Here is a 15,930-nt window from a genome sequence, read left to right as displayed (position 1 = left end):
TTTCTGCGTATTACGCCTGTAAAACACAGACCGTATTTTCATACGCCAAGTGTGACCCCGGCCTTAGGCTAAGTGCACACAGAGTTTTTTGAGCCATTAAAAAGCTAATTTTTTTCATGCAGAAACAAGAGTTTTTGGAAGAGTTTATTTCCTGGGACATTCTTTGATGCCGTTTGATTAGTCAATGCCTAATTTGGAGAGTTTTCCTTCAGGATCTGCTTCAAAGAAGCGACATGCACCTTTTTTCCCACCAAACGACGTTCCTTAAAACTCCTTCAAAAATAAAAGCTAAAAATGCCTCCTCATATTAATATTACAGTAGGTGTCAGTGTCCCAAAGAAATGAATAGGAAGAGTTTTCCCAGAGTTTTTGACGCGTTTTTAAGTAGGATTATGGAGAGGATCCAATAAAAAATCTCCTAAAAAACTGTGTGCACATAATCTGACAGGATCAATGAAATTGGGACATCATCAGAGAATTAGAGAAGGAAATGTGCTCTTAAGTGAAAGATAGGCTTAAGTCGAAAAAAATGGGTCCTAAAGCAGGATAATCACCCAAAGTACACATCCAAAAGTGCACAGAAAAAGAGTTAAGAAGGAAAAGATGGGCTATTTAAACTGTCATTTAATAAGTCCTGATATCTAGGCAATTGAAAATGTTTGGAGAGAGCTGAAATCTGCTATTGGGGGAAAAGTACTCAGGAAACATTCAAGAGCGTGAGAGAATTGAAGTGGAAGAAGCTACAAACAGTCAGGTGCAAGAAGCTCAAAGATGACAAAAAAAAAATATTAGAAGCTGTCAACTTCGCCAGAGGTTGTGTAGCCAAGTATTATGAAAGGGCTCCTTTAACCCTGTCCATATCATACAAGATGTTTCTTCATTATTTTTTTTAAATGACTGCATGTACAGTATGTTGACAGGTAAACTTTTTTGATGAATGTATTTGGACATGCTGGTAAACTATTCCAGTGATACTCATTATATCCAATTAATTCTCAAGATTTAGGGCCCGATTCAAGGTGGTCTTGTTGATGGGGCATGCTGGAGTCAGATGCTTCTGATGGATAAAGAAGTGCTTGCCTCTTCATTAATCTGGTCTGTCTGATGAGTGGTGTGTGCCTCTGTACGCTACATATGAAATCTCACTACATTCAGGCACTGGAATGAGATTTCAGGCATACGGAACTTGACAGCTCATTAATTAGACAAGATGTGGCATCATGCCCCTTTCCCAGCTCAATGCATTTTGGCAGAGCTGGAAGAGACAGGCCTGAAAATGCCAAAAGTCGCAAAGTTTTGGCACTACTCTGACTTTGCCTAAATTTTGAGTTTTCAAAGCTTTTACGCCAACGTTGAAAGCTGTGATAAATTGTGACTTTGAGCTTTTTATAATAAACAATCAAGAGTTCCATTAATGATGACCACACTTTATTTGACATTTTGATCAGTTAACATTAATTAGAAAATATATCCCAGATTCATACCTTGCATTGTATGTACATGATATGGCCTCCCTGTGCTTCACTATCCTGTGTAATAATCTGCATCATGTTCGGCTGCTGAAATGCATTTTCATCTACCCGTTCGACTGCACAGATCCGATGTACTGGTATAGAGGAACGGACCTGCAAAAAGGAAATAAATTGCAGTAAGAAATAATAACAGAACTGGTAGGACAAAGCTGTTTCAATGAAGACATTTTTTCCAGATACTTATTGCTGCTTAGACAGATAATATTTCAGTGCCCTGAACACTTTGGGTCTTAAATCCAAGTAGTGTACACGTGTAGAAGACTGTTTTCAATCTGAGTGCGCAGAGGCGTATCTAGGGGGAGGAGCAGCCGTGGCATGTGTAGCAGGGAGGAGGCGCAGTTGGGCCGCCTAGCGCGGCGGTCCGAATGTCTCTCTCAGCGGCTGCATATGGCTGCCCCCCAGACTGGGAGTTGGCAGTTCTCTTGTTGAGGGAGGATCTAAAGTGATCCTTCACGGTTGACTCAGTGATTTCCAAATTAATCTACAGGGCGTTGCCGGCAACTGAAAATGACCAGACAGAGACATGTGTCTCTGTTTGGGGGGATCGAGCAGATCTCTGGCCCCCGTTTATTGTGTATCACTTTTCATAATCATAGAGATTACACTTCAACCAATCAGCATAAGAACACGCTCACAGTTCTTAACCTATAACGCTATATGCACACATTGCAGATTCTCTGCGGATCCGCAGCATTTTTTGCGGTGCAGAAACACTGCAGATCCGCAATTGATTTACAGTACAATGTAAATCAATGAGAAAAAAAAAAGCTGTGCCCACGTTGCGGAAAATCCGCTGCGGAAATGCTGCGGTTTAAAAGAAGTAGCATGTCACTTCTTTTTTGCGGATCTGAAGGTTTTTGTACCCATTCCATTATAGAAATCCAGAGGGGTAAAAACCGGAGCAAATCCGCAAAAAAAACGCACCAAAAACGCACAAAAAAACGCTGCGGATCCGCACAAAAAACGCGACAAATTCGCAGCTGCGTTTTCTGCCAGGAGAGGCAGAATCTGCACCAGAAATTCCTAAGGCTATTCCGCAACGTGTGCACATAGCCTTAGAATGCAGAAACAGTCTGTACGTCAAAGTCTCGTAGAACAATACACCCTCCGTTTCATGTCCTGTCCAGGTTGAAACAATCAAGGTCTCATAACAGCTGTGAACTTTAGCCTAGTAACAAAATTTTTATCAAAACAGCAAAATGGAGTCGAAAAGCACAAAATGGAGAATCTTTCTTAATTTGTTCCTTCACACACTGAGCCAGCTGACATATAGAATAGAATATAGAATATTAAAAGTAACTGGGGTGATTTAGTGTGAGGGTATTTTCTATGCGTGCGGGGAGATTTAGTGTAACAAGGCTGGGGGAGATTTACCGTGTGTGGTATTTACTGTGTATGGGAGAATGTAATGTGTGGGGAGATTTAGTGTAATGGGGCTGGGGGAGATTTCCTGTGTGTGGGAGTATTTACTGGTTGTGAGGGTATTTACTGTGTGTGGGTGTATTTACTGTGTGGGTGGAGATTTACTGTGAGTTGTGAGATTTAGTGTAATGGGGTTGAGGGAGATTTACTGTGTGTGGTGGGGGAGATTTACTGTGTGTTTGGGGGAGATTTAGTATAACGGGGATGATTTGAGGACACAAGTATGAAGGGACAGGTGCAGACACAGTATGTGGAGCAGGTGAAATTTGAAGACACAATATGAGGAGCAAGAGTGGAGATGGGTAAATGTATGAGGAAATGCAGCGCCCCAGAATCCTGGTCGTTGCAGTACTATGGCTCCGCCACTAAGGGGAGCTATGGTGCGTCTGATGGCACTGAAGGAGTTCATCTGATCAGGTATCACAGACACCAATACATTTCACAGTCGGGCCTCCGGGGGGAGCTAAGGGTTCTATTCATTAGGCCACTCCCCACCACAGTGGGTAAACTGGGGGTCAGGCAGGAAGTTAGATCAGAAAGCTGACTGGGTTGGAACCAGGCAACACCTTGTGGCAGAGGGTGTTGTGGGGGAAGATACAGTAGGGTCTCTGTCAGGGGTGGGATCCTGACAGAGGCTTGGCAACTTGAACGAACGTAACGGGACCGTGCCTGCTCCAGGTAGCGGCGGTGCCCAAGGAAGGACTAGAAGAGAGATAGATTGTGCTGAGTGAGAAACGAGATCACGCAAAAGGAGAAATACCAGTAGGGGTCGTGCTGTAAGACTGAGGCAACATCCTACTGAGGCGCACTACCGGTGGCCGGAACGCCGAGGGAGTATAATAACATTCAGCTTCAAGCAATACTCCAAACAGCGGCAGGACAGTCAGTCTAAGGCGGGCTGTCTAACTTAAATCACCTATGCAGTCTTGGGGGGCAACCTGTGGAGAGGGGCGACTCTAGGGTCCCGGAAGAGCTCCGAGCCTACCCGTCAAACGGGTGCCGTCCCAACCAGAACACCAGGGAGGGACGGAGGATTAGCAGAACATCATCTAATTGAGTTGTGAGGGAACTTAAGAAACAGACACAACAGTTGTGGGGACTTTCCGTAAGCACAGCAGGGAAGGACCACAACACATAGCGCTAGAAGGAAGGCACCGATTTCCACCTGTGAAGAGAACTCTGGAGGTGCCATCGGACCGGCCGGACTTGCGCAGCCTGGTGAACCGTATTCTGGACTGAGGACCCAGAGATCTTCAGTAAAGAGGTAAAGAGACTGCAACCAGGTGTCCTCGTTATTTACTGCACTGCACCACTACAGCCTCATCACCATCATCCGTTGTATCTATTTCACTGTGCGCCCCTCGGCAGGGTCACGGACCGGGCCTAGCCACCGTGACAACCCCGGAGCAGAGACGCAGAGGCCCGGCACCGGGTACCCCTCGGCCCTGCGGCAGTGGGGGCGCTACAACTTGGCGTCACGAACAGGATCTACTTAAGCCTGAAGAATCAGGTCATGTGTGCCTTGGAACTGTGATTTGTTGTGCTTAGACTGTACTTTATTACAAAGACTGTGCTGTGCCATTTACCGCCAAAATCCGCCGCCATTATAGCGCTAAGGAGAGCGCAGGAGAAGGAGAGGGGCGTGGAGTGGGCGTAGGCAAGCTGGAGAGCGCGAACAACAATGGCCGCCCAGTCTAAACATTTCTGTGTCCTGAGGACGTGTCCGTCAACAGCTGAGGTCCGCCTCCTGATCCTGTTTGGAGGGTGGAGACCATGGAGACGGGGCCGCCCACGAAAGAGACCGCGGGAAGAAGACACTGGAGAGGAGATAAAGATGGCGACGCCGAGAGCCCCGCGTGGGGATAACCTGACTCAGCATGGAGCCGCATCACCAGACACAGCCTCGGAGACGCCATCGTTGCGGGAACTGGCCCTTACGGAACCATCGATGGGTCGACCCAACTGGCGGATGTCCGAGGAGTGTGTGGCCGCGGCCGAGGCCCGACAAATAGCACGCCGCTTAGAGGCTGATGCCCGCGTGCTCGCTCGGCTGGGCCAGCCCACGGAGATCCGTCTGTCTCCAGTGTCCCCGACTCCTCCCAACCCGGCCGCGGCTGAAGATAAGCTGCAAACGCAGGGCATGAGGATCCTGCCGGAGGCCGAACACCTGCGGCACCTGATGACGGCGTGGCGGAGCCGGCCCCAGCCTGCAGCTCAGATTGATCTGACCAGCGTTGCGGAGATCCCATCGTCCCACTGGGGTGTAGTGGTCTCCTTTAACCCCCGATATGGGAGAGGGGTTATCCAGGAGATCGGGGAGCCGCTACAAGTCCACGTGGACCGAAAGGAGGTGGAACCTTGCAGCGGAAGGTTCGCTCGCGACCTGGAGCCAGGTGATGCCGTAACTTACACCAGGTGGAGGAGAGCAACCGGCGAAGCTGGCTGGATGGCGCGGGGCGTCCAGCGGTGCGTCGCGCTCCAGGCCGCCGCTGCAACCCCCGAAGATGAACCTCCCGCCGAAAAGACAACGGAACCTGATCCTGCGGAGCAGCGGGGGACCCGGACCCACCATGTACCTTGGGGGCGCGCCGGAGCCTCGGTGAAAAGAACATCCCGGCGAGGGATCCTGTCGTTGTTGGGGCGGGACCCGATCCTTGAACCAGCCGGACGACCCGTTGGTCTGGTGAGGCCCGGGAGGAAACCACCTTCTTCCCCGAAGAACGAGTAAGCATGACTGCTTTAAATATGTACATAGTTCTTAACTGTTGGTTTGTTGATTTCTGATGCTGCTAAAACCCGTCCAGGGTTAACTCTCAAGGGGATCCTTCTGTTGACCCGGGATCCCTATTGTTTTGTTTTTTTGTTTGATTTTTCCAAGTTTTTGCACAAAGTTTCCAGAACTGCTGAAATCATGAACAGTGCATGATCCGAACTTCTTGTACATAGTTTACACCTTATTAAAGGTGCTCCCTACTGGTTTTACTTAAAGAAGGACTCTTTGTGAAGATACCACACTGGAACCTTTGTTGAGTATGGACTGGTAGCTTGAGAAGGCGTGCTACCTCATAGAGACTTGGTCCCCTCTTAAAGGGGATGTTCATTTGTCGCACTTAAACGATGATATTGCTTTAAGATAGGTAGCAATAATGTTTGACGAAAGAAAACGATAATAATGTTTATATGAGTAAGTTATATGTGTTCAACTAGTTAATTGTGAAGAAATACTGATGATGTTCTCTAAAAAGGAAAAGTGAAAGATAGTAGAAGGATGCAGTGGGCCGTAGGGGTAGACGTGGTGTCCAGCATGCATGTTAGTGAGAAAAATAATGAGAAGGTTTGATGTTGTGTAAAGAAAATGGTTGATAACGTTGGTAGATAATTAGGATAGAAGGTAAACCCTGAGTCCTCATAGGAGTCATGTAGAGATGGCTCAGTGCTCTTAAACTGAAAGTATGTTATGTTCTATACTGTGTATAGTAGTTGAAAAGACAGAAGGCTCGGGCTGAAAGGAGCGGTCCTGTAAGAAAGGAGAGGCAGTAGGTCTGGCGCCGTTAGGACAGGCGGTCCTGCAGATTTAAAGAAGGAGAATGAAAAAAGTTAAATGGCCTTATAATGTGATTATAAGAAGGTCTTTAGTGGATGCAGAGTGCATGTCCTTAAAGGCAATGTTAAATTATTGTTCAACAATTTTGCACTTAGTAGAATACCCGGTTGGGTAAAAGGAAAGTTAATTATAGCATGTTGCTATGATATCTAACCATGTTTGTAACGTTCAAGTGTCCTCACCTCCCATAAAGGGAATCTCTGTTTAAGTATACTTAATGTTCTTGCACTCAACAAAACTGTATGTCTTTTTGCTAACTTGTATTGTTGTTTTCTTCCCAGTCCCGGAGTACTGTGTTTAACCAGGGGGGAGTGCAGCGCCCCAGAGTCCTGGTCGTTGCAGTACTATGGCTCCGCCACTAAGGGGAGCTATGGTGCATCTGATGGCACTGAAGGAGTTCATCTGATCAGGTATCACAGACACCAATACATTTCACAGTCGGGCCTCCGGGGGGAGCTAAGGGTTCTATTCATTAGGCCACTCCCCACCATAGTGGGTAAACTGGGGGTCAGGCAGGAAGTTAGATCAGAAAGCTGACTGGGTTGGAACCAGGCAACACCTTGTGGCAGAGGGTGTTGTGGGGGAAGATACAGTAGGGTCTCTGTCAGGGGTGGGATCCTGACAGAGGCTTGGCAACTTGAACGAACGTAACGGGACCGTGCCTGCTCCGGGTAGCGGCGGTGCCCAAGGAAGGACTAGAAGAGAGATAGATTGTGCTGAGAGAGAAACGAGATCACGCAAAAGGAGAAATACCAGTAGGGGTCGTGCTGTAAGACCGAGGCAACATCCTACTGAGGCGCACTACCGGTGGCCGGAACGCCGAGGGAGTATAATAACATTCAGCTTCAAGCAATACTCCAAACAGCGGCAGGACAGTCAGTCTAAGGCGGGCTGTCTAACTTAAATCACCTATGCAGTCTTGGGGGGCAACCTGTGGAGAGGGGCGACTCTAGGGTCCCGGAAGAGCTCCGAGCCTACCCGTCAAACGGGTGCCGTCCCAACCAGAACACCAGGGAGGGACGGAGGATTAGCAGAACATCATCTAATTGAGTTGTGAGGGAACTTAAGAAACAGACACAACAGTTGTGGGGACTTTCCGTAAGCACAGCAGGGAAGGACCACAACACATAGCGCTAGAAGGAAGGCACCGATTTCCACCTGTGAAGAGAACTCTGGAGGTGCCATCGGACCGGCCGGACTTGCGCAGCCTGGTGAACCGTATTCTGGACTGAGGACCCAGAGATCTTCAGTAAAGAGGTAAAGAGACTGCAACCTGGTGTCCTCGTTATTTACTGCACTGCACCACTACAGCCTCATCACCATCATCCGTTGTATCTATTTCACTGTGCGCCCCTCGGCAGGGTCACGGACCGGGCCTAGCCACCGTGACAACCCCGGAGCAGAGACGCAGAGGCCCGGCACCGGGTACCCCTCGGCCCTGCGGCAGTGGGGGCGCTACAGAAACATTATGGGGGATGGGTGCAAACACAGTATGAGGAGTGAGGGGAAAATGTATGCATACACAGAATGGGGAGCAAGAGTGATGGGATGGGTGCAGACACAGTATGGGGAGTCGGGGAGATGTGTGACGAGGCAGTATGGAAAGTGAGAGGGTAAATGTGTGAGGAGACTATTGAGGGGAATAATGTGAGGAGACAGTATGGAGGGAGAAAAGTGTGAGGGGGCACAAAATAAAACTGAGTAGTGGGGGGTAGCATGGGGGAACAGTATAAGGTTACAGCCAGGAAGGGATAGTAAGCCAAGGAGTTTGGTGAGGGGGAATAGTATAGAGACTAGGTAGTATAGATGGTACACAGTGTGAGTGGACAGGGTGAAGAGGCAGCCCAGTATGGAAAGGAGACAGCAGTGATGAGGGCATGTACCATAAGCGTGGGGTCATATTTTCTGCAGGGAATATAGGGAGGAGCAATTATTTATTCAGGGGCTCAGCTTAGGGCAGATATTTTTATTCAAGAGCATTAAAATGACAGTTATCTTTAAGGGCGATGTGTGGGGATGTGCTGCACAAGACCAGAGAAGATGGAAGTCTGCAGAGACGAGCTGTGGATGTGAAAAGCCATCATAGTGTCTGGACAAGATGAAGAAGAAAAGAAAGAGAACGACTCCAGAGACGTCATCTAACAGGTACGTGAATGTAAATGTTTTTTTTTGCGATACTTACCTCATATTTTTATTTATTTATCTATGTGACTGCAGACTTCTGCATTATCACAGTGCGCAATGCACGCTGTCATGATTCTCTCATGTTGGCGATTTGCATACATATGGTCACATGCCAACTAGATATGCGTGGCATCACTCAATGAAAATGAATTGAGCAAGGCTGAACAAGTCTACTCAGTATGTTGCCAGAAGTGAATTCTTGCCCCAGATGCCAGAAAACCTAAATACACCTCTGCAAGTGCGATCTCACAAAACATTGGATTGCACACTGACCAATATTATTCTATGGGGCTGTGCGCATCTGTTTTTTTTTACCTTGAGCAGAGATGGTCTGAACACAAAATTGTCGCATAATCAAGTTTGATACGATATTCGTCAATGAGTCCATGAAAAATATCGAACTGCACTTAGATGTCATCTGAGTGCAGTCCGATTTCCATGGACTGACAAAATGAGAAGAGAATTTATTTTCTTCATCTTCTCCTGATACGAAAGTATCAGAACTACTGTACACGGGATAAATGTTAGGCTGGGGTCACACTTGCCAGTGTGACCCCGGCCTTAATGTTAGACATCCATCTCCACCTCTGTTTAATCTATACAATATCTTTCCTCCAGTATATATCTTAGGTGGCTATTAATGCAAAGTCAAGGTGGCCTAAGTGCCAATGTCTTTATTGATAGGCTTGCGGTTGTTTGGCATAACTTGAAGATCTTGGCCCAATGAAAATTTGTAACAGTACATCTTAGAAGGGTTGAGTGAGAGCAGCAAATGGCATAAAATAAAAGAATAGCAATTACTAATACTTTGTAACTCTGATGGGTGTGGACCCACTGCGCCATGAGCTGGGCTTACCCTCGAGGGGCGTAACTAAGTGTCTACCGGGAGTTCACTATAGCCTGTGATAGTGAGGATATACTTGGCCACCAGTAGACACCAGGTACCACTCCAGGGCAACCGCTGGGACTGCATCAGCTGACAGGTAGGTCAGAGACTTGGGTACGGGGTACAGGTGGGTGAGAGCAGGGCCATAATCAGAACATTATTGCCCTTACTGCTGTATGGGGCCCAGTGAGCCGCAATAAACAGAGGGGCCTGCAGGTCCGGGGCCCCACTCTTGTGCTTCTGCTCATCGGGCTCCATCATGCACTAAAATAATGTGCACTGTGGCACACACATCGGCGCTTGGACCTGGGAGCCTTTTTTGGAGCTGTCCTCAGCCGTCTAACCTTGTGCAGCTCCTGCTCGGCTGTAGCTAGAGTGTATGGGCTCTTTTCAGGTCCTGACTATAGCCCATACATTCTAGCTGCTTCACTGCTGAAAACACTAGGCGCCCCGGGAACGACTGAGGTAAGTATAAAAAAATTTTTGTTTTTTTAAATGGGTGAGGTGGGGGGAATGAGACGGCACACGATGAAGAGTGTTTGAGGGGGTACTGCACACGGTGAAATGATAGTGGGATAGGGGCTGCAAATGATGAAGTAAGGGAGACTGCAGATGAAGTGAAGGGGGATAGAGGACTGTAAATGATGAAGTAATGTGGACTGCAAATGATGATGTGGGGGTGATGGGGACTGCAAATGATGAAGTGGGGGTAATGGGGACTGCAAATGATGAAGTGGGGGTGAGGGACGGGGATAGCAATTGAATTGAAGGTGGGGAATAGGAAGAGCAGATAGTGATGAATTTTGAGGGTGGGGGAGTAAATGATGTATTGATTGTGGGGAAGAGCAGTTGATAATGAATAGAGTGTGGGAGAGAGAAGACATGACAATGAATTGAGGCAGTAGGGGCATGTAACTATAATGAATCGGGGTAAGGGTTAGAGAGGGAGGTACATAGTGGGGGGCGTTGAGGATAAAGTGACTGGTAATGAATTGGGGGAAAGAGTACAGGTGCTAATTAATTTATATATTAAATGGGGAAAGTGGCTATGTATAGATAGTGAGGGCACAGTGGTGGATTATAATTTATATTTGGAATGGTGGGTTGCATAATAACCAATTATATATTAATGGTGGGTGCACGTCTGTATTCAGATGTGTAGTGTAGAAGAAAGGGAAAAAGAGGGGAAGGTGCTCTGGAAGCGGTGCTCTAGATAACTGTGTTATTTTATACAGAGACAAGTCTTGGCTGAAAGAAGTGATGGTGGTCTGCGCTGGATTAAAAAGAAACGCAAAGATGAAGGACTTCAGCTAGAGACGTCACTGGTGAGTCAGTGTGTTACCTGTACACTGACACTATACACTGTACACCAGGGGTGTCAAACTGCATTCCTCGAGGGCCTCAAACCATGCGTGTTTTCAAGATTTCCTTCTCATTGCACAAGGTGCTGGAATCATTCTGTGCAGGTGATTAAATGATCACCTGTGCAATGCAAGGAAATCCTGAAAACATGACCTGTTTGCAGCCCTTGAGGAATGCAGTTTGACACCCCTGCTGTACACTGTATACAGAGCTCCTGTGTATAATGTCGCTATTGATCACTGTATTACCTGTACACTGACACTATATACAGAGCTCCTGTGTATAATGTCACTAGTGATCACTGTATTACCTGTGCACTGACACTACATACAGAGCTCCTGTGTAAAATATCACCAGTGATTACTGTATTACCTGTACACTAACACTATATACAGGGTTCCTGTATTTAATGGCATCAGTGATCACTGTATTACTTGGACACAGACACTGCATACTAAGTACAGATCTCCTGTGTAGAATGCCTCTTATGGTGATAGTTTTTTTAAATTAATTATCAGTATTGTAGTATTCAGTCACAGTGTGGTGGTAATATGTTGTCTGGCCATGGTGTGGAGGTATTTGTTCCTTGTATGTGCTATTATTTGGTCACTATGTGGTGGTAATATGTGGTCTGGTTATGGTGTGGTGGTATTTGTTCCTTGTATGTGCTATTATTTGGTCACTGTGTGGTGGTAATATGTGGTCTGGTCATGTTGTGTTTGTATTTGTTCCTTGTATGTGGTATTATTGGTCACCATGTAGTGGTAATATGTGGTCTGGACATGGTGTGGTGGTATTTGTCCCTTATATGTGATATTGTTCAGTCACTGTGGTGGTAATATGTGGTCTGTAACAAATCAACGTGTGCACAACCTGGGAAGGTGCACGGGTAGGTTCCCAAACCGTAATCACAAATAATACAAAAACCCGGCACTCAACTTTGTTGTAAGAAGGAGTGGATAGTTTATTATATCCCAAGACAGTAAATGTTCCGGTCACAAAAGGGGACCTTCATCAGTAACTGTAAAGAGTACATATACATATACTAAAATCAATTACATAATCAGGATAACAGGGAAAACAAAGAAAATTATAAACATAACCAAAGTATATACAAAACATATACATTATCAAATATGATGTAAAATATATTGACCAGGAGATCTAGATGTAGTTTGATTGTTTGGTCGTAAGATTGTTAGTCCTTTAGCGTTACCCAGGGTGCACCACGTGGAGGCGGACTAACGTTAAACATATACAGAATCTTGTGCATATGTTTATGGCAGCAAAAGCATAGTGTGGGTAGTGCTGGTGCTGAAGAGAAACGCTTATAGTGGCACAGAAACTGTAGATAAGTGGAAAGCTACATACCGTAAACTGGGATAAAGGGTGGATACAGGTGGCTATATAGCCAGCCTAAGGGTAAAATGCAATGGCTAGTAAGGATGTGGGTCAGGGTAATGTGGTGAATAGAAATACGCAGATTGGTGTGAACCTGCCAAAAATGCCTCAAGTGTCACACTGGATACCGTAAGAAGAGAGATTGCAGCCTGAGGGAAGTAAAAATCGATGACATGGACCCTTGTGTGGGAGTATACACGGCCAGCCGATTGAGAAGAACGGGGTGTATGATTACCTGTAGGGTAGCTGACATCGCGGTGTCCACCGCTGTAGTGTGGTGATGGTAAGGGGAGCCTTCTTACGGTATCCAGTGTGACACTTGAGGCATTTTTGGTAGGTTCACACCAATCTGCGTATTTCTATTCACCACATTACCCTGACCCACATCCTTACTAGCCTTTGCATTTTACCCTTAGGCTGGCTATATAGCCACCTGTATCCACCCTTTATCCCAGTTTACGGTATGTAGCTTTCCACTTATCTACAGTTACTGTGCCACTATAAGCGTTTCTCTTCAGCACCAGCACTACCCACACTATGCTTTTGCTGCCATAAACATATGCACAAGATTCTGTATATGTTTTGTATATACTTTGGTTATGTTTATAATTTTCTTTGCTTTCCCTGTTATCCTGATTATGTAATCGATTTTGGTATATGTACTCTTTACAGTTACTGATGAAGGTCCCCTTTTGTGACCGAAACGTTTACTGTCTTGGGATATAATAAACTATCCACTCCTTCTTACTACAAAGTTAAGTGCCTGGGTTTTTGTATTATTTGTAATATGTGGTCTGGACATGGTGTGGCGGTATTTGTTCCTTGTATGTGGTATTATAGGTCACTATGTGGTGGTAATACGATGTCTGGTCATGGTGTGGTGGTATTTGTCCCTTGAATGTGGTATTATTGTTCATTTTAAAAATTGAAAAATAAATAAAAATATACCTAAATTGTATTGCATATTTTAAAAAATGTTTAATAGGTTGGAGTAGAGTAGGGCCCGGCCAAAAGAGTCTACCTTGTCATAGCAGATTAAAAAAAAAATCTTTTGGCTAAAACAAAAGCTGCTGGCTATGTGTGTGATTTGGTGATAGGAACTGTTAATGTGTGATAGGTGAGAAGTGGAGTTTTTCCAAGAGAGAGCGGTGGGACTGTGGATAGTTCGAGGGCTGGAGACAGGGTTGGGGTGGAGCCTGGGGGCCCCGAAAATGTTGCCAGTATGGGGCCCTGAAATTCCTAGTGGCAGCCCTGGGTGAGAGAGAGAAGCGTAGTCAGACAGTCCAGAGTTAGGGCAGGCAGCACAGATTCACAAACAAAGCTGGGACAGGAACGGAGAAATCAGAACAGATATGTAGACAAGCCGGGTCAGTAATGGGAGGGATAAACAACAAGACACCTTGACTGGGAACTAGATGCTAAGAGCAAACTGGAACCTAAGCTCAGGCAAGGTGTGTAGGGCAGTGCTGCCTGATATAGCACGGCTAGTTGGTGATTGGCTGGGGAATCCAAACCTTGCAGGACACAGCAGGGTTAAATTCCTGTAGGTTCTGTCAGCGCCCCCCTATAGCCATGTGGAGACATCAGGGATATGCAGCAGAGTTGGAAGTGCCTCATGGACTCAGCGCAGTGGCCAGACATGAGGATAAGCAGAACAATGAACGCAGTGAGTGGCATGGCCCCAGAAACGAGTTACCATTGTGACACTCTTTAAATCTTACGTCACATTTTTCCCACCACTAGTCTTGCAGGGATGACATCATGTACATTACTCATGTGACCGCTGCAGCCTATCACTGGTCTCAGTGGTCACATACTGTAAAGGTATAACTAATAAGGATGGAATCCAGCTCCACTGAATAAAACATTTTTTATTAGTGAATTAATTCATATCCAAAAGTGAGGGTTAAAAGCATAACATAGCAAGGATATGAGGTGAGTTCACCATTCATTACTCAATGGTCCAAATACTGACCAAGCGATCAACGCGTTTCTGGTGTTATCTAACCTTATTCAGTAATCTTTTTGTGTAATAACTAATGAGGCCTATCAATGGTTGCTGTGGGCAGGTAAGTGATGTACAGGACGTCATCGCTGCTGGACTGGTAGGGACCACTGGGGTGGCTTCATATTGTTTCTTAGCTGTTGAGTAAAAATGTTTGTACAACTCTTTTGTTTTATTTTATACACTAAGATTAGATTGTTATTTCATGTGCTTGTCTTGACTTCAGATATTCAAGCAATGTAGATTCTAAATTGTAATATTGTCTCCACACCTGATTACCTATGGTCATGGACGTCTTATAAAAGACACAAAATCCCTTTTTGCTTCAGCTAGCTGGTACAATCTATATGAAGCATACACTGTATATAGTTCTCACTACATGATCATAATTACAACCTGAACTTGGTGCCTAACAGCCCGCTTACCTGCCAATCTGGGGATCTGGAGTAGGATAAAGTCTGGCTGCTCAGCCAAAAGTATCTTTTCTTGAATGTAAAACGCGTAACCAAACTCACAGCTTCAGCTTTGCGTTTGTGCAGGAAACCTTCCTTAATTGTGACTGATGGGTGAAATAGTGTACGAGATGTATGGCCACACTCTACAAAAGATGAGAAAAAAAAAACACTTGTGAAATGGAGTTAATGGTAATTACTGAGATACTAAAAAGTGAAAAAAGGTATGACTGATAAGTAGCATCTCTAGCATGAGAACAATATGTACTGACAACTGGAGTGTTAGAAAAGCTCATACATTCAGCAGTATTATAGCGGGGCTTTGTAAATATGCCTCTTAAATTAAATCCATCAGTAGGATCAATCCTTTTAAGCGGTCTATATGAGCATGCAGGTCAAGAAAAGTTGAATAAAATTATACTTTGATAACTACAATGCAATATCTTTTTCCAAATAAATCCACCTTTTTCTTAATATGTAAAAGAGCTGTTATGTCACATCCATGTCTGAACTGCTGCAACCCCTGCCATGGTCACTAGGCGGCGCTGCATTAATACCACAATTATTGCTGGATATCAACACGATGTGGCAGTTTAACTTTTATATTGCTTATAAAGTTATAATTATATATTATATATTTATAATCCCTTTCCCGTCCACCCATGTTTTTCTGCAGTGAGCTGGTATGTAATTAGCTTTCTGCTGGGAGCCATAGGCGGGGCTCCTTTCTTTACAAACTGCAGCAGACAGTCTCTAGCTGCTAGTTATTTAGCTCAGCTTGACCTGGTCACTCTCATCCCATGCTCCTGTGTGTTATTTTGTATATTCTGTTGTGTGACCGCAGCTTGTATTTTGATCACCCAGTTGGCTTCTGATTTTGTCCCTGATGTGACTTCTTGGTATTGACCCCGCTTGACGACCTCTCTTGCCTATGGTTTGTTCCTCCAGAAAGCAGCTCTTCTGTGGAAGCAATGCAGTGGTCCCCATTGTAAGACCATATCCTTGTACAGGAGTTAAAGCGTGAAGTCTGGGGTTTCTCTGGAATCTATTAGAAGGAGTGGCTTGTGCCAAACCTGTCTGAG

The 15,930-nt window shown here is 45.6% G+C and overlaps 1 protein-coding gene across 3 annotated transcripts in view; it reads right to left on the bottom strand.

The window, feature by feature from the left end:
- RASAL1 (RAS protein activator like 1) overlaps positions 1-15,930 on the bottom strand; it is a 209,473-nt gene that overhangs the window by 24,588 nt on the left and 168,955 nt on the right. For all 3 annotated transcript variants that reach the window (XM_077296589.1, XM_077296581.1, XM_077296594.1), the window contains 2 exons: positions 14,822-14,994; positions 1,485-1,625 (listed from right to left, as the gene is read on the bottom strand). In XM_077296589.1, coding sequence (XP_077152704.1) covers positions 1,485-1,625; positions 14,822-14,994 — 314 coding nt within the window. The remainder of the gene's footprint in view (positions 1-1,484; positions 1,626-14,821; positions 14,995-15,930) is intronic.

The sequence above is a fragment of the Ranitomeya variabilis genome, chromosome 1 (genome assembly GCF_051348905.1).
Source record: "Ranitomeya variabilis isolate aRanVar5 chromosome 1, aRanVar5.hap1, whole genome shotgun sequence".
NCBI lineage: Eukaryota > Metazoa > Chordata > Amphibia > Anura > Dendrobatidae > Ranitomeya > Ranitomeya variabilis.
This window is presented reverse-complemented; position numbering and strand designations above follow the sequence as displayed.